This window comes from Mirounga angustirostris, unplaced genomic scaffold, assembly GCF_029215605.1.
Source record: "Mirounga angustirostris isolate CCGP_5_RB_7025 unplaced genomic scaffold, mMirAng1.0.hap1 SCAF_14, whole genome shotgun sequence".
Taxonomy (NCBI): domain Eukaryota; kingdom Metazoa; phylum Chordata; class Mammalia; order Carnivora; family Phocidae; genus Mirounga; species Mirounga angustirostris.
The window spans coordinates 17508372-17527531 of NW_026991722.1; the positions used below are offsets into that span (position 1 = coordinate 17508372).

The 19160-nt window shown below is 41.6% G+C and overlaps 1 protein-coding gene and 1 long non-coding RNA gene across 7 annotated transcripts in view; one reads left to right on the forward strand and one right to left on the reverse strand.

Moving 5' to 3' along the window:
• Positions 1 to 19160, forward strand: part of ATP8B1 (ATPase phospholipid transporting 8B1) — a 134627-nt gene that overhangs the window by 111635 nt on the left and 3832 nt on the right. Inside the window, exons 23-28 of one of the 2 annotated variants that reach the window (XM_045886639.3) lie at positions 3062 to 3285; positions 4648 to 4731; positions 5506 to 5751; positions 6066 to 6204; positions 7841 to 7971; positions 9089 to 10724. In XM_045886639.3, coding sequence (XP_045742595.1) covers positions 3062 to 3285; positions 4648 to 4731; positions 5506 to 5751; positions 6066 to 6204; positions 7841 to 7971; positions 9089 to 9313 — 1049 coding nt within the window. In that variant the 3' untranslated portion in view covers positions 9314 to 10724. Of the gene's footprint in view, positions 1 to 3061; positions 3286 to 4647; positions 4732 to 5505; positions 5752 to 6065; positions 6205 to 7840; positions 7972 to 9088; positions 10725 to 19160 lie in introns of those variants that run through there. The other variant, XM_045886640.3, reaches the window with a different exon arrangement.
• The window catches only part of LOC129046180 (uncharacterized), a 48144-nt gene continuing 29411 nt past the window's right edge, over positions 428 to 19160 (reverse strand). For 3 of the 5 annotated variants that reach the window (XR_010407509.1, XR_008507008.2, XR_010407508.1), the window contains 5 exons: positions 12369 to 12418; positions 11704 to 11769; positions 9061 to 9538; positions 4499 to 4780; positions 428 to 3277 (listed from right to left, as the gene is read on the reverse strand). This is a non-coding gene — a long non-coding RNA (uncharacterized LOC129046180). Of the gene's footprint in view, positions 3278 to 4498; positions 4781 to 5569; positions 5663 to 9060; positions 9539 to 11703; positions 11770 to 12368; positions 12419 to 19160 lie in introns of all 5 variants that reach the window. The other 2 variants (XR_010407510.1, XR_010407511.1) reach the window with 2 other exon arrangements.

The window sequence follows — 19160 nt, forward strand, 5'->3', positions numbered from 1 at the left end:
TAAGAATATTCCAACTTTATCTTCCTCAGCAGGAGTCAGCTATATTACGTATGTCTTCTTGCTTCTTTATCATGTGTATGTCTGTGACCACTGCCAGTTTAATTCCTCTCCAGTGTGTTCTGCATGTGTTCGCCCTACCACAGGACTGGCATTTCTTGCTCCAAATGATACCAATTTCTTTCCCCTACAGCCAGTTCTAGTTCATTTGCCACTGTGTACCCTCAACATAAATGGCTGTGCCAAAAAGGCGAGTAACTCAAACATTTTTATAAAGCTACAGTGCAGACTTCCAGATGTTGGCGAGAGGGAGGTTACCTTGCAGATGTGCCATTTGACTATGTGACTTAGACTTGGAAATTTTTTTGTTCCTCTGAGCTTACCAATAATAGATAATAAAAGGGATCACAAAAATTCAACATAAGTAACCTTGTATGTCCTAAGAATTTTATTAAGTTCTGTTATATGGCAGATACTTTTATATATAATAGGGAGCATCCATTTGGGATGAAAATCAAAGAAACTCAGGTCTCCGTGGAAGTCAGCAGCTTTATCCAAGTATTGATAGTACCTTTTTGTACTTTAGAAAAACTGGCATCACTTTCATTTGCATAAAAAACAATATGCAGAAATTATGTTTGTTTATAAAGAAGTACAGTGAAATTTCAGTGTCCAAAAATCTGGCCATTTGTTAGCATGTTCCACGTTGAGTGATGGAGGCCAGGAGAAGTGGAGGGAGTTGCAACCCTAGCAAGGACCCAAGGGCTCTCACGGGCTGCCTGCCCTCTCTCCCTCTCTCGGGCCTGAAGGTGTCTGCTGGCTGGTGGGTGTTTTTCGTTGGCCTAACACCCTCAGAACGAACAAGCAGCATGAGAGGGGAGACAGGCAGAAAAGCACGAGGACATGATGGGTTTGTTAAGCAACCCTGAAGGAGCCTACCAGTGAGCCACCTGAAACCACATTTTTGAAGCTTCAGGAAAATCCAGGTGTCTCTATTTAGATTATGGGGGGAAAAAAGTGTGGCCTTATAAAGGACATCTCTTCCGTTGCTTCGAATCCCCTGTGAGCTGTAGCTGTGTTCATTTCACATACTGTCCTTGGGGTGCTCGGCAGAAACGTTGGGCTGGACATCAGGGCTTGTGGCAGGGGTTCTTCCTTCTTGGCTCCACGAGAATCTCCACATTTCCCTTTGTTGCTTGTTCAGGAAAGAAGGCCACGGTTTGGTAGGAAAGAGCAGTTTGGCAACCATGACTAGTCATAAGAATTATTTATGTGTTTTGAAAGAAATCGTAAATATTGACTGAGGCATGCAATTTATTCTATTTTTTAGAATTGCAAAGTGTTGCTGAAAACATAGGTTTGGCCAAGTCACTATGTCGCTTTGAATTTGCCAGACCTAGTATTCTGCCACTATGGCAGGATTTTGGAAGCTTCTTTTAGTTGGAAACCCTGCTGAGTTGGCAGTCATTCTCCGGGTCTAAGTAATAATACGTTGTGTTCTCCAGCACATGTTCTCTAACTGATGTCAGAACGTCTTTACTTCCATGCCTCTTAAGACCTAGATAAAATTTGTAATTCTAGAAGTTGAAACTGTGACTAAATGACTATTGGAAGGACGGATAAAATTGTGATTTTCATTTTTATCCATTCTGGAACCTTCACCGGCAAAAAAATTCTGCCTCTTAAGGTCATGGTGGGCCATGGTTAAATGCTGAAAGTTTAATATTATCTTAGTTAAAATACTTCTGATTGCAAATATTAGAGAGCTAAAGCAAGCTTAAGACAAAAAGATAATTTATTTTAAAAGATATAAAGATGGGGACACCTGGGGGGATCAGTTGGTTAAGTGTCTGCCTTTAGCTCAGGTTGTGATCCCAGGGTTCTGGGATCAAGTCCCATGTTGGGCTCCCTGCTCAGCGGGGAATCTGCTTCTCCCTCTGCCTCTCCCCTCCACTCCTGCTCTCCCAAATTAAAAAAAAAAAAAAAAAAAAAAAAGATGTTTTGTGCCTCCCAAGAAGCCACGCCTCAGGAAGATGCTAGAACCAGGACCTGGAGCTGCACCAGGACCCCAGCTTCTGGTTTCTCCCTCTTCCTAGATGACTTGACTTCTCTGCCCCTCAGAACCCCTGAGAAAAAAAATATATCTGTCCCACAACTCAAGAATGTATAGGTTAAAATTCCAAACACAAACATGCCCGAATCTTAATTCCAAAATGTGAAAGAGACACTGATTGCCCCAGCTTGGGTTTTCAGTCAGTTAGTACAAGATACAGACCCCGTTGGGTACTTTAAGCAGGAAGTGATTAATACAGGGGACTAGGTGCTCATGAAAGCTCTGGATGGGCTGAAGAAAGTAGGTGCTAGCCTGAGTCTCTAACATCTTAGTCACTCACCAGAGGAGCTTCTAGCTTTGAGACTCCTGTGAAGGGCTTTTCAGTTGAGCTTTTGTCTATCAGCATCCAGGCAGCTGGGGAGAGCATACGAACTCTGCTGAAGAAATGCCAAAAAGGGAAGGGGTGCTGGGCCCCAGTTCGCTTCTACTTCCGGAAACTTCAAGTGGCTCCTAACAATGAAACCCAATTCACCAACAGAACCTAGTGCAAGGGAGTCTGAGCAATGTAAGGTTTTTATGTGCTTTCCCACCTTTCCAGTAGAACAAGGGTGGAATGAAAGTTGGGAGGGCCAATTTGTAGTATCTGCCAATAGCAGCTGACTCAGCTGTGGCCAGGGAGGCAGGAACGCACAGTCTGCATAGACTCCTTGGATTAACCCCGTGGGCGGGAAGGATGGCCTATCAGCCGGGCAGATAATCCAAATGGAATTCACCACCCACCTGAGATCCTTCCACAAATACCTTTTGGAGGCCCCAGCATGTGCTCTTTTGAGCAACTTGTATCTCTGACATTGAGTTCAGAAGCTGGGGTGGGGCTGGTGAGAGAGAGTTTTCACATACATTGTTCCATGAATGTGTTTCTTTGTTTTGCTGTGGAAACATTTTTATCACTTAAATATTTCGCCTTAAAATTAGCTTACGATTCACATATCTTCTCCCTCTGTCCGACAGCTGCCCACATTGGTGTTGGAATAAGTGGACAAGAAGGCATGCAAGCTGTCATGTCAAGTGACTACTCCTTTGCCCAGTTCAGATACTTGCAGAGACTGTTGCTGGTACATGGCCGGTGGTCTTACATAAGGATGTGCAAGTTCCTACGATACTTCTTTTATAAAAACTTTGCATTTACTTTGGTTCATTTCTGGTACTCCTTCTTCAATGGGTACTCTGCACAGGTAAGAGAATAATAATTATTATTACCTGATGAGTAGAAGTCTTATATAAATAAAACTCTACTTCTGAGAAAAACATTTCCCCTCCATACTTGCAGTTTTGATGCTCTATCTCTTAATAGTTGCACAGATTGAGATTATAGATGACTTTTCTAAAAGGTTTCTGGTGCTTTAAAAATACTTTATTTTGCCTTTAAAAAGTTGGGATGTGTTCCTGACCTACTGGCTTTTGTTATGTGACTTTGCCTTCATCCTAGATTTTTTATCCTAAGTCACCTTGCCATTAAGAATAGTGATAACAGGGGTGCCTGGGTGGCTCAGTTGGTTAAGCGACTGCCTTCGGCTCAGGTCACGATCCTGGAGTCCCTGGATCGAGTCCCGCATCGGGCTCCCTGCTCGGCAGGGAGTCTGCTTCTCGCTCTGAACCTCCCTCCTCTCATGCTATCTCATTCTATCAAATAAATAAATAAAAATCTTTAAAAAAAAAAATAGTGATAACAAATTATTCATCGTTGAACATAAAAAATGATATTGTGACCAAGGCTAAAGGGATTATGTAAATTTTGGATGACTGATTTAGCCTGTTGGTTTTTGTTTTTGTTTGTGCTGAAATGGCAGTGGGGGACATATAGAGCATGCTGAAATGGTGATACAGCAGGAAAATATCATTAGTGAAAATGAACCTAAGTCAGTGCTTGTGGTTGTCCAAACTTCTGATGCCACTGCCACAGACAATGGTTCAGAAGAGCCTCCGAAACCGAGGGCCTGGAGCAGCCTTGAGCACAGTGAGGGCCTTCCTTCTGCTCCCGTGCAGGCCTGTGTAGAGCTGGTGCTGATGAGTGAGCCCGTCTCCTCTCGGCCACCCTGCAGACTGGTGTGTGCACAGCCCTGCTTACCCCTTTCAGAAGCACATTTTTCATATTCAAATTCTGCCTCACAGATGTTTAAATGGAAATGTGAGACTTGCAAAGTACAAGAACATTTGAATGATACCTTATGTGCTTTTTGAACCAATTTCGGTTTTATGTCTTCTAATTCATTAATAAGGGGATATAAAAAGGACCAGCACCAATGTATTTTCCAGCATTATTCAAACAGAATGGACTCCTTTTCCAAAAAAGGTTTTCGCGTATATGCTCCCATTTTTGTCAGAAGGAAGGTTTGTTTCTGTGGAATGGTCTTTGATTCTGCCCATTCCACTGAACCCAGCTCACACCTTGGGCAGATGCAGATGAGGGGTGTTTACTCTGGCAGAAGCTGCACACAGCCTGGGGCCTTCCCCCCTCCGAGAGAGATGAATGCATGTTGACTAGGCGGGCAATAGGTCTTGGTTTGTGACACGGCGACTCTGTAATCTCCTCACAGACTGCATACGAAGACTGGTTCATCACGCTCTACAACGTGCTGTACTCCAGCCTGCCCGTGCTCCTCATGGGGCTGCTTGACCAGGTAGGAGCCTCGGGCTGACGGGACACTTCAGGACGGACTGGGCACCTGTCTGAGAAGTTAAAAGCAAATATTTCAGTGCATTCTTTTGGTTTTAATTTCTTCCTGAGAAAACCCTATTACTGTCCTGTTGTTAGGCGACCACAGTAACTGCTGCACCTCCTGTATTATAGTGACAAAAGAGGATTTCTGTGCCCGGGATGAATTCATGGACAAAAGAGTTTATTATCTTCCTTTTGGACACTAAGAGTTTCTTGTTAAGACACCTGACAGTATAGTATGTCTCTATAATAATAACTTTAAAATTATTTTAATATTTCTCTAAACGTATGTGCTGAATTCCCAGATTAGTCCACATTCTATCTAGGAGCAATTCTTAAAGTGCTTTAATGAATAAAAAGAATAATTTGGAATTAACCCATCAACTCATACGTGAAAATACTTTCCAAAAAAATTAGAATATATTCCCCCAGGAGGTAGAAATAGTCTCCCTACATTTTTTTTTTTTTGACATTACTATTTGCTTTCCTTCTATGAGCAGCAAAGTAATAGATCTCTACCTAGTCCCTCTCTTAATTAAATAGCAAATAATGGTGGACTAAAGTAAAGGGATTGGTCTCTGCACACTGAAAGCATTCAGGACTTACCTTGTTGAGTTTTTGCCATCCTAAAACTAAGCTGAAACTCACTGTGAGAGATAAATTGGAATGGATCTCGGATCTCAGATCCATCTTTGATCCTGGATGGTCCACAACTAATTGTGTTTTTACCCTTAAGGATGTGAGTGACAAACTGAGCCTCCGCTTCCCTGGGTTGTACGTAGTAGGACAAAGAGACTTACTATTCAACTATAAGAAGTTCTTTGTAAGCCTGGTGCATGGAATTTTAACATCGATGATCCTCTTCTTCATACCTCTGGGAGCTTATCTGCAAACTGTGGGACAGGATGGAGAGGCACCTTCAGACTACCAATCTTTTGCTGTGACCATTGCTTCTGCTCTTATAATAACCGTCAATTTCCAGGTACATGGCTTCTGTCAACTGTTTTCAGTATCTGTCAGTTACCTGTGTTTCTGTATATAGACCAGTGTGCGCATCCACCTGGCCCCCACTCTCCCTCCCACTGAGCCTCGGCCGCTTTACAAAATATGACTGTTATCTTCACCCCTTGCACTGAGCACATTTCCTACTTCTCGCCTGAGCCAAGGATAGTTCCTGATTGTTCAGTATTCAAGCCAAATCATGCCTAAATTGTTGCATTCTATTTTCAGAATCTAGATCCTTTATTTCTTGGTAACTCCCCAAAATGAATGCTTTGTTTTTCTCTGGTTTTACAGATTGGCTTGGATACTTCTTATTGGACTTTTGTGAATGCTTTTTCAATTTTTGGAAGCATTGCACTTTATTTTGGCATAATGTTTGACTTTCATAGTGCTGGAATACATGTTCTCTTTCCATCTGCATTTCAATTTACAGGTTGGTATTTTCTAAATTCCAAAAATAAAGGTATAGAAAAATGTTACTAGTTTAGATTCTGACATAACTTCTAAGTAAAAACACAAAGTAAGTTATTGTTAATGAAAATTAATGTCCTGACTGGCACCTGAATGATGGCTGGGCTGGAAGTGTGGTAATGTAACAGGAAGAAAGCAAAATTAAAAACTTTGATAAAATTGTGCATCTGTTCAGTTAGACGGGACCCCCGCCCCCAAATCTAATATTGGTGGGTTGCTGGGAAATTGAATATGGACGTATTGCTGGTAACTTCTCACACATTTGGACCCAGGATTTCCACTTGGAGAAAATACCTAAAGATAAAACATACCAGTTTTTGGAAAAGTCAGTTTGTACAAAGATTATACCACCGCAATTCTAATTGTTTTTTAAAAATGGAAATAATTCAAAGACCTAATAAGAATACTAGCTAATCAAGGTATGAGTCCCGTATGATGAAATTTTAGAACTCAAAAGTGGAAAACTTGCCACATTGTTAGAAAAATGTATGCAGAGCAATAAGTAAACTTAGAAATTGTTTAGAAATAGTTTACAGCTGTATAAAATAGGACAAATGCTAGAATGAATTTGAACTATTTCATAGTATAAATTTTAAAATATCATTTTCTTAGTTTATTAAATAGAGTAGCTTGGATTCACAATGGGGAGAAAAGTCCCCAGAAACTAGTTTCCATGTAAAAGATTAGTTTGTTTGTTTTGTTTTGTTTTTTTTATGGCCAGTTGTAAAAAGACAGTTGCTATGGTAACCCTTGGAATTGAGTTCATTTTTTTGATGATTATTTTTACTGACTCTGTTTTAAAAAACTTAGTACCCAGTTACTTAGAATATTCCCAAAGGGACTGTTTTTATTTAGCAGTGTAAAAACACATTTAAAAAATAAAGGCCACTACTTTTATAAACTTATAGTGTAAGTACAGAGAATACTGTGATAGATTTGGCTTTAGGGGATGTTAATTATAAATATTTTAAAATTGGGTAGTTATATATGATGGTCTGGTTGTATGAATTATTATGTTCTCTGACATAAACTAACTGCCAAATACAGTGGAAAAAGTGAGGCTCTATACAGATGGATATGGGGTTTAATTCAGGAGTTGCCATGGCTAGTTCTGGTACCCTGGGAAATCTTTTTACTTCTCCACAACTCGATTTCCATGTGTGGCAAGGAGGATACTCTTCATCCCTCAGAGGTAATTAAACGGCATGACCTGTATAAAACACTTAGCATAAGGTCTGTCATACTAATGGTGGTGCGAGTTGCTACTGTTATTTGGAGTTTCCAACTAAAACTATAAATTGGAAAGTAAATTCCTGGAAAAATGTAGAAGTACAGATTGCCTAACTTTGCGTGTTTACCTAATGCAATGTCAACAAACTCTTTTTTCCTTATTTAGTTGTTCAATGATGTACATTTGCCTTCCTCATTTTGCTTTGTTTAGTCCCGTTTTAAAATGTTCATTCCTTCAGCAGTGATGGGATGTTTTGGGGAGGCCAATCTGTGAAACTTTACCATAGATAATCATTTAAGGCTTAAGGAATATTCACTCTGCCCTTAGGACGAAGGACCCCTGGGATTCATTCTCTGTGTTTTTACAGGCACAGCATCAAATGCCCTGAGGCAGCCATACATTTGGTTGACCATCATCCTGACTGTTGCAGTGTGCCTGCTGCCCGTCGTTGCCATACGGTTCTTGTCAATGACCATCTGGCCATCAGAAAGTGATAAGGTACAGAAAAAAATAGTATTCTCCTCATTCTGAGTGCCCCTCACAGAAAGCAAAGCCTGTCCCCAAAGCAGCTTTCCTGAAAAATTCTAAATCCATGGCAAGTTTGGTATGAACGTTTTTTAATACTACTTCTCTTTAACTCCATCTTGCAAATAAGTCCTGTGGGACTGGGATTTTTGTTTGTGTGCTTTTTATTTTAAACATTATCAAAGGGAGAGTAGTATAATGAACCCCATCCCCTCAATTTAACAATTATAATATTAACATTTTCCCCTGCAAAGAGTTGGGGTTTTTCTTCATTTAAGGAAAAATGCCACCTCTTTTGGCAGGATCCTCTTGAGCTACAAGTTGTTCAAATAATGTATCACTTCAGCTCGCATACTGATTAGTGGGTTTCGGTGACTGAGCAACTTAAGTCATCTAAGGTGACGGAGCACCTTAATGTCTGTCAAAAAAAGCCTAGGGTTCTTTCCATCGCTCCCCTCTGCTAACCTCATTATAGCTTCAGCTTGGAGCTGGGGGTTGGCCACTGCAGATCTAGGCATCTCCTGACACATCACTATCCAGGGGAGGCCAGGTGCTTTCCCTTAGGAGCCCGGGAACTGGGCATGGGAGGGCCCTGCCCACTTCTCGCAGGCCTCTGGAGCCAGACCAGGTCACCTGGCCGGTGCTGAGCAAGGCAAGTCCCCTGGTCCTGCTCCTGGGAGCGCTGTCCACACCTCAGGAGGGATGTGGCTATATGCATGAAAGGGGTACTTGAGTAAACTCCGTCTTCATCAGGAGGAGAGAGGATGTTGGGCAGGCAACCTTCAGCATCCCCTAGACCGCCCTTTTCCACTGACAAGAAGATGCAGGAGCAACAAGGGTTTTCCCTTGAACCTGTCCCAGTCTGACTGGTCAGTGGGAAAGAACGTGGGAATGTCGGCTCCCGTTTTCTAGTTCGGAGACCTCGGGAGTGCTCCATAACCTCTCTGGGCTGCCTCATCTTTATATAAAAGGAGGCCGGCGATGCCGCCTCCCCGGGGACAGCCTGGACTAGGTCCCCCGTCCGTGTGAGCGCCCGCCCAGCTCCCCTCCGCCCTCACACACCTGCGAGGTCCTCTCTCCGGTTCTGCAGATTCAGAAGCACCGCAAGCGGTTGAAAGCCGAGGAGCAGTGGAAGCGGCGGCAGCGCGTGTTCCGCCGGGGCATGTCTTCGCGGCGCTCGGCCTACGCCTTCTCGCACCAGCGCGGCTACGCGGACCTCATCTCCTCCGGGCGCAGCATCCGGAAGAAGCGCTCTCCCCTGGACGCCGTCATAGCCGACGGCACCGCCGAATACCGGCGCACCGTGGCCAGCTGACGCACCTGCCGCGACAGTCACACGCGTACAGAGGTCTATTTTTTTACGAAAGGCTCTCAGGAAAAACTGAATTTGTCACGAGGATGCTGAAGACCACAACCTTCATCACAAGCTCCTTGGGCTGCTGGACTACTGCAGTAGCGAAGAATACCTTCCCGAAAGTCCTATTACTCAACTGCTCGTGTTCATCAGGATCCAAAGGGAACGTGTTAATCCAGTCTCCATCTAGGACAACAGAATTAGGAAATGTCTTATATTTCAATTCAAAGGGTACTCATTATAAAATCACATTTAGATCATCCTGTCTGGGATCTTCAACACGAATTTTCCAGAGGTTGCTTTCTTCCCCGTAGGCTAACTTTTTAACAAAGATCTTGTATTTATAATGGCAAGGACAAAAAAATTCATGGATGTTCATCACCTGGAAGCAAAGTGGTCCAAAGGCTTTTTCCAGAGTTGATAATGAGCTGCGTGGTTTTCTCTTCTCCTTATATTGGTTTAATAGTTCAAGGAAAATCACTTCACATTTCATAAGTACAGGCCTTCCATCTGCTTAGTTTACTGCAGGTTAAAAGTGTGCATCATGTACGTTTACTCTTACTTTGCATATTATTTTAGCCACTTCCTTCCCTACTTTCATTTTTAAAAGATGTGTTTAAATATTTATGGGCTTTAAAAAAGAAAAGTTCTTAAAAACTAAGGACATCAGTGATAAATTGTGATTTTTTGGTAAAGCTTTCTTCTGAAAAGCAAACACTATGCCTGCCTATATGTATGTTATAAGAGACCTGAACAGAGGCCTCACATTTTCACTTGCCTTATGTCTACAGAGAAAAGGCTGTTGGCAGCCACATTTCTAAGACTAACAGCGTATCCTTCAAAAATGGAAACTATCCTCAAAGAGGCAAGAGTTATTTTTCTAGAGGCTTTTCTCGTTCTGTGTTTTTCACACTCTAGTTTTCATGTTCTAGTGAAGATACAGAAGTGTTTTCAATAATTCTGTTCTTTACCATTAGGCTGTGAATGTTCACAATATCTGTCCCTTTGAATTTCCTGTAAGAAAATCACATGTATATAGTTCATATTCTAGGTGTGATAAAAGAATGTATGGCTCTTTATCCTATGGAAGTAAATTTCTGGAAGTTTACAACTTTATCTTGTAAATAAAAAAACCCTAAATTGTTTTCTTTTTTTTGGTAAAGCAAAGTTTGCTTGTATAATTCTCAGTTTTCTCTCCTGTTTTTATAAATTGTGGGAAAGGTCGACAATGCAAATGTGTCAAAGACTTATACTGTTGGGTGCAATATTAACAATTTTAAAATGCAAATTGCTTTGGATAAATTATTTCTATATTCTGTAAATCTGAGATTTAATGTATATTTTTGTTTAAAAAATAAATGCTTTAGTAAAATCTTTGGAAAGTATCTTCTAAGTAGGGTATATGACAGAAGAAGCTAAGGCCTGCAAGGTTTCTAAAGGAACACAGGGGTCCTCTTGTGGTGAGAAATAAAAGTTGGGGGCAGGGTACTAAGTATTAGGGGAGAAGTGAGTGAGAAAAGGCCATTAGACTTTAAAAGTCCTGGACAGTATGTGAAGCTGTGACCCCCACTAAGGAAATGGGACTATGCCACAGACTTTTTTTTAGAGAGAGCATGGGTGTAAGTTGCAGATTCAGCGCAGAGCCTGATGGAGGGCTCTATCACAGGACCCTGACATCATGACCTGAGCTGAAATCAAGAGTATGATGCCTAACCGACGGAGCCACCCAGGTGCCCCAGAACTATGCCACAGAGATGGAGGTTCTCTGTAGGACATCAGTGGGGGACTTGTTTAGGAGGCACAACTGCCAGCAGATGAGAGAGTATCAGCCTGGTGGTGCTTTCTAAGGTGGGAAATTAGGACCCCCCTCTTCGCTATTCCACAATTGACAGTTGGCTTGTGGAGCAGAACTTCATGTCTATGTCAGAGCAATCCTTTGGAAATGAGGTGAAAGGACACGGGATAGATTAGACTCTTCAAGAGAAATTGTAGGAGAAGAAGTTCTGAGCAGACCTGGGATATGGTCCCTTAAGAGGGGGGGCACTTTCCCCCCCAGGATGTCCTACTGTATTTAAATTGGTTGAGGAATATATGTTTTTAATCAAAGAGCACCACCTAAAGGTTCTTACGGGACTCCAATGTGATAGCAAAACCAAAACACCCCAATGTACTCTATTTTAGCAGTTGTTGCCTTCATGTGATGTGAATGAAACTTGGGAAAATTGTAAGACAGCTTCGAAGAGTCCCGTCAGAATCTGCTAGAAAGTTATGGCTACAATAAAACTTCTGGTGCATTTATAATTACAAAAAGGCCCGTCAGAAAACACTGTAAAAATGATTTCTTGACTTACACTGACATTTCTTCGAAGATCTATAAGTGCCAAAAAGTATATAAAACGTCCTTGCTGTGTCGCTCTCTGTCAAATAAATACATTAAAAAAAAAAAATCCTTAACAACGTTAGTCATCAGGGAAATGCAAATCAAAACCACAATGAGATACCACTTCACACCCACCAGGATGACTATAAATAAAAAAGGAAGGGCACCTGGCTGGCTCAGTCAGTAGAGCGTAGGACTCTTGATCTCAGGATTTTGAGTTCAAGCCCCATATTGAGCCTAGAGCCTACTTTAAAAAGGGGGGTGGGGTGGGGCAATAAGTGTTAGCAAGGACCCTGTGGAGAAACTGGAACCCTCATCCACTGCTGGTGGGAATGTAAAATGCTGCACCCACTGCTGAAACAGTTTGGCAGTTCCTCTAGAAGTTAAACAGAATTACCATATAAACAGCAATTCTCTGAAGTGAATACATATATACACTGCAAAACCTTGAAAACAGGTACTCAAATACTTGTACATGAATGTTCACAACAGCCAAAAGGCAGAAACAACCTAAATGTCCGTCCACAGCTGAGTGGATACACAAAATGGGGGATATCCATATAATGGAATATAATTTAGCCATAAAAAGGAATAAGGCCAGTTCAAGATGGAGACATAAGCAGATCCTGAACTCACCTCCTCCCATGGACACACCAGATCCACAGCTCCATATGGAACGATTTCCTCTGAAAACAAAAACAAAAGCTGAGGGACTCGTAACATGGGGCAAACCACCCACACTGAGGTGGGCAGGCAAGGCAGAGATGCAATCTTGCTGAAAACCCCACCTTCAGCATTCAAAATCCAGAGCTCCTCATGAGGAGTGAAGGGTTTGAACCCCATATCGGGAAGCCCAACTTTTAAGACCTACCCCTGAGAAATAAGCCCCTAAAACTTAGAGCTTTGAAAGCCAGCAGGGTTTGCATCCATGAGGCCCAAAAGGCTAGTGTGCAAACTGAGAAATGGCTCAGAACGGGCTCAGGGCCCCTAACAGGGCCCCTGGCCTCCCCTGCACACCAGAGCCCAGTGCAGAAGTAGCCAGACTTGACATCAAACAGGCTTACTGCTCTTAAAGCATTGGCCTGAGAGGCAGACATCTTATTTAACACACATCTGGGGGCCTGCTGGGGTACTCTCCAAGGATGGCGGCCAGTGGAGACTTTTTAATCTAGGTACCATCTTCATGCCGTCCCCCCGTTGCGCTCCAGCGCACCAGTATCTCCCAGAGGGGAGCTTTTACATGCATGCATCTGGCACCATTTTTACACCTGGTGCCCCAGTTTTTGCAAGTGCCCACCCAGTGGATGCCCCTTGATCGCCTGGCTCTAGAGGCCGGCAGGGCCTACATTCCGGGGACCCACAGGACTCTAACAACTGGAGAGACAAGTTCTCGGCCGGCTACCAGGGTACTGCACAGCTGGCAGACTGAAATACATGCCCAGTCTGTCTGTGATAAAGGACTATGTGCTTGTCCTGCAGCGTCGGCCTGAGGGCAGGCCTCTGGTTTGGCACCCATCTAGAAGGACTCTCAGGGCAGGGAGGCTGGTGGACGTCATGTTTACCCTCTTTCTCTGCCTCCCTCCAGCGTGTCCGTGTCTCCCAGAAAGGAGTTTATACCCTCATTTGGTGCCCTGATTTTTGCAGGTACTATGAGGTGACACCTCTAGATTGCCAAGCATGGGTCACACAGGACTGTAACCAATAGAGAAAGAGTTTTTAACTGTCTACCATTTCCAGAGCACAGCAAGAGGCAACAGTCCGAGGAGCCGAGTTTTTCTGTGAAAGAGGCCTATGAGTTAATTTCCACAGTTACGTCTAAGGGATAGACTTCTGATCCAACACACATCTGAGGGCCGTCTGTAAACTGTTCCAGAGACCTCAGAGGGCTAGCTTTATGTTCTCCTTCTGCCATGCTCCAGAGTGCCAGCATCCCCAGGGGGCAGTTTGTACACAGGTCTGGTACCAGTTTTTATGCCTGGTACCTGATTGCTGTGACCACCACCTAGCGGATGGCCCTTCACTGCCTAGCTCTGGTGGCCAGCAGGATCTGCATTCCTATAGCCCATAGGACTGTAACAAGTGGGGAGGCCGACTTCGGCGGGCTACAAACTCCAGGACACAATACACACACGAGCTAACACCCCCCCGGCCCCCACTCCCCACGCTTTCTGTGATAAAGGACTATTTGCTTGTCCTGGAGCTCTGGCCTGAGGGGCAGGCTTTTGGTTTGACATACATCTAAGGACCTTCTAAGATGCTGTACTGGGACAGAAGTCAGGAGATGCCACCCTGTACACTCTATCTGCCTTGCTTCAGATTGCTGTTATCTCCCAGAAAGGAGCTCATATAGTTGTCTGGTACCCCAATTTTTGTGATTAACACTCAGGAGACACTTCCAAGGTGCCCAGCGTAGGTAGCCAGCAGGATTAATGTTTGTAGTCCTACAGGACTGTATATATTTGTATGGTTTAAGAGCTGCTGCCTGAGGGGTCTGACTTATAATCAGCCTGAATCTAGTTGTTGACTTAGATCCTCCTCTATGGGACAGCTAAGGAATACAACTGATGAGCTGAAAAATAACCAGAGGGGTTCAACAGTAAATTAGATGAAGAAGAAGAAAGGATGAGTAAACTCAAATACAGGGCAGTAGAACTCACCCAATCAGAGCAACAAAAAAGAAAAAAAAACAAACAAACCAAAAAACAATGTAAAAAAGTAGATAGCTTAGAGAACTTAAGAAACAACAGGGCGCCTGGGTGGCTCAGACGGTTAAGCGTCTGCCTTCGGCTCAGGTCGTGATCCTGGAGTCCCGGGATCGAGTCCCACATCGGGCTCCCTGCTCAGCGGGGAGCCTGCTTCTCCCTCTGACCCTCTCCCCTCTCATGCTGTTTCTCTCTCGCTCGCTCTCTAAAAAATAAATAAAATCTTTAAAACAAAACAAAACAAAACAACAAACAGACCAATACTTGCATTAGAAGGTTCCAGAAGAAGGAGAAAAGAGAAAGGGGCAGAAAACTCATTTGAAGAAAGAACAGGTAGCTGAAAATTTCTCTAACTTGGGGAAGGAAACGGACATCCAGATCCAGGAAGCCCTGAGAGTTCCAAATAAGAACCTGAAAAGACTCAAACCAAGACACATTATAATTAAAATGTCAAAAGCTAAAGACAAGGAAAGAATTTTAAAAACATCAAGAGAAAAACAATTTGCCACGTAAAAGAGATTTCCCCTGTACAATCAGCAGATTTTTCAGGAGAAACTTTGCAGACTAGAAGAGAGTGTCAGGATGTATTCAAAGTGCTGAAAAAAAACCTTCCAAACTTTCAACCAAGACTACAGCGCCTGGCAGTGTTTTCATTCTTAATTTAAGGAGCAATAAAGAGTTTTCCAGACAAGCAAAAGCAAAAAGGAGTTCATCACCACTACCCTGGCTTAGAAGAAAGCTTAAAGGGACTTCTATAGGCTGAAATAGAAGGGTGCTAATTAGAACAGGAAAACACAAAAGTATAAATCTCACTAGTGAAGGTAAAAATATAGTGAAATTCAGAATCTACTGTAAAGGTGGTGGATTAATTGCTTAAAAAGCTTGTATGAAAAAAAAGCTTGTATAAAAAAAAAGCTTGTATGAGAGTTGAAGCACAGAAGTAGTAAAAATAGCTGCAACTATAATAATTTAATGAGGGATACTCAAAATAAAAAGACTTAAACTGAACAGAAACATAAAACTGGTGGGGGGGGCAGTTAAAAATGTAGAGCTTTAGAAGGTATTCAAACGTGTAAGTCGTTATCAAATTAAGTTACTGTTATAAGTTATGTGTAAGCTTCATGGTAACCACAAAGCAAAAACCCAGTCGATACACAAAAGATAGAGAAAGAGAATCAAGCATACCACTTCAGAAAATCACCAAATCACAAGGGAAGAGAATAAGGGAATAAAGAAAGGAACAGAAGAACTACAAAACTGCCAAAGAACAATTAACAAGATGACATTAAGTACATACATATCAAAAATTACTTTAAATGTAAAAGAACTAGGGAAGCCTGGGGGTCGGTGCTCAGGTCATGATCCCAGAGTCCTGGGATCGAATTCCACATAGCTCCTTGCTCAGCAGGGAGCCTGCTTCTCCCTCTGCTTGTACTCTCTTTCTGACAAATAAAATCTTTTTTAAAAATGTAAAAGAACTAAATTATTTAATCAAAAGACACAGAGTGGCTGAATGGATAAAAGACAAGACCCATCTATATGCTACGTACAACAGCTTCACTTCACATATAAGGACACACACAGACTGAAAGTGAAGGGATAGAAAAAAACAGTCCGTGCAAATGGAAACCAAAAGAAAGCCGGGTGACTATAATGACATCAGACAATATAGACTTTAAAACAGGGGCTATAATAAGAGACAAAAAAAATCATTACATAATGATAAAAGGGTCACCCACCAAGAGCATATAGCATTTGTATTTATGCACCCAAAAATAATAGCAAAAATATATAAAGCAAATATTAACAGAAATAATGAGAGAAATAACCAGCAATACAATAATACTACAGTACTTTAATACCCCAGTTTCATCAGTGGATAGATCATCCAGACGGAAAATCAATAAGGAAACACTGGCTCTAAAAAATCCATTAGGCTAGATGGATGTAACAAATATATACAGAACATTCCATCCAAAAACAACAGAATAAACATTCTTCTCAACTGCACAAAGAACATTATTCAGGACAGATTACATATTAGGCCACAAAACAAGTCTTAATAAATTTAAGAAGATTTAAATCATCTCAAGCATCTTTTCTGATCACAATGGATAAAACGAGAAATCTATTACAAGAAGAAAACTGGAAAATTCACAAATATGTGAACCACCAATGAGTCAAATAGCAAAAGAGAAATAAAAAGTGCCTTGAGACAAATGAAAGTAATACAATATACCAAAACTTCTGGGATGCAGCAAAAGCAGTTCTAGGAGGTAAGCGCAGAACAATAAATGCCTACCTCAAGAAACAAGAAAAATCTCAAAAACAAAAAAAACACACAAAACACCTAACTTTACACACCAAAGAACCAGAAAAAGAGGAACAGAGCTCAAACTTAGTAGAAGAAAAAAAATAACAAAGATCAAACCTAATATAAATGAAATAAAGACTAAAAAAGCAATAGAAGGGGCACCTGGGTGGCTCAGTGAGTAAAGCATCTGCCTTCGGCTCAGGTCACGATCCCAGGGCCCTGGGATCAAGTCCCTCATCGCATCATTGGGCTCCTTGCTCAGCGGGGAGTCTGCTTCTCCTTCTCCCTCCCCTTCTCCCTCTGTGTGCTTGAGTGCTCTCACTCTCTGTCTCTCAAATAAATAAATCTTAAAAATAAAATAAAAAAGCAACAGAAAAAGGTCAATGAAACTAAGCTGGTTTTTGAAAAGATACACAAAATTTACAAATCTTTAGACACACCAAGAAAAAAGTGGTACCACAGAAATACAAAGGATAACAGAGTACTATGAAAATTATAGTCCAACAAATTGAACAACCCGGAAGAAATGGATAAATTCCTTGAAACCTACAACCTACAAAATTTAATCCTGAAGAAACAGAAAATCTAAACAGACCAATTTACTAGTATAGTAAGGAGACTGAAGCAGTAATCAAAAACCTCCCAACAAACAAAAGTCCAGGATCAGAGAGCTTCACTGGTGAATTCTACCAAATAATCCCAATCATTTTAAAACTCTTCCAAAAAAACAGAAGAGGAAGAATACTTCCAAATTCATTTTATGATGCCAGCATTACCCTTATAGCAAACCAAACGAATATACTACAAGAAAAGAAAATTACAGGCCAATATACTTGATGAACATAGATGCAAAAATCCTCAATAAAATATAGGCAAACAAAATTCAAGAACACTAAAAGTACCATACACTATGGTCAAGTGGGATTTATTCCAGGGATGCAAAGATGGTACAACATCCACAAATCAATCAATGTAACACAGCACATTAACAAAATGAATGATGAAAATCATACAACCGTCTCAACAGATGACAAGAAAGCATTTGACAAATTCAACATCCATTTATGATAAAAACTCTCAACAAAGTGGGTATAGAGGAAATGTACCTCAACATAATAAAAACCATATATGAACCCACAGCTAACATGGTACTGAAAAAGCTGAAAGCTTTTCCTCTAACATCAGGAACAAGACGTGGATGCCCACTCTCCCCACCTTTACTGAATACAGTATTAGAAATCCTAGGGGCGCCTGGGTGGCTCAGTTGGTTAAGCGACTGCCTTCGGCTCAGGTCATGATCCTGGAGTCCGGGATCGAGTCCCGCATCGGGCTCCCTGCTCAGCGGGGGGGTCTGCTTCTCCCTCTGGCCCTCCCCCATCTCATGCTCTCTCTCTCGCTCTCATTCTATCAAATAAATAAATAAATAAAATCTTTAAAAAAATAAAAATAAAAAAAAATAAAAAAAGAAATCCTAGCCAGAAAAATCAAGCAAGATAGAAAAATAAAAGGCACCCAAATCAGAAAGGAAGAAGTAAAACTGTAACTATTTGCAGATGACATGATATTATAGAAAATCCTAAAGACACCATCAAAAAAACTGTTAAAACAAAAAAACTCTGAAGTTGCAGGATACAAAATCAATATAGAAAAATCTGTTGCATTTCTATACACTAAGAACAAAGTAGTAGAAAGAAAAATTAAGAAAACAACTGTATTTACAACTGCATCACAAAGAATACCTAGGAATGAATTTAATGTACACTACGTGCACCCCAATGTTTATAGCAGCAATGTCCACAATAGCCCAAGCTATGGAAAGAGCCAAGATGTCCATCAACAGATGAATGGATAAAGAAGATGTGGTACATATACACAATGGAATATTATGCAGCCATCAAAAAACCCCTGAAATCTTGCCATTTGCAATGACGTGGATAGAACTAGAGGGTATTATGCTAAGTGAAGTAAGTCAATCAGAGAAAGACATGTATCATATGACCTCACTGATACGAGGAATTTTTAATCTCAGGAAATGAACTGAGGGTTGCTGGAATGGTGGGGGGTGGGAGGGATGGGGTAGCTAGGTGATGGACACTAGGGAGGGTATGTGCTATGATGAGCACTGTGAATTGTGTAAGACTGATGAATCACAGATCTGTACCTCTGAAACAAATAATACATTATATGTTAAGAAAAAAAAAAGATGATGGTAGGAAGGGAAAAATGAAGAGGGGGAAATCGGAGGGTGAGATGAACCATGAGAGACTATGGACTCTGAGAAACAAACTGAGGGTTTTAGAGGGGAGAGGGGTGCGCAGATGGGTTAGCCTGGTGATGGGTATTAAAGAGGGCACGTATTGAATGGAGCACTGGGTGTTATACGCAAACAATGAATCATGGAACCCTACATCA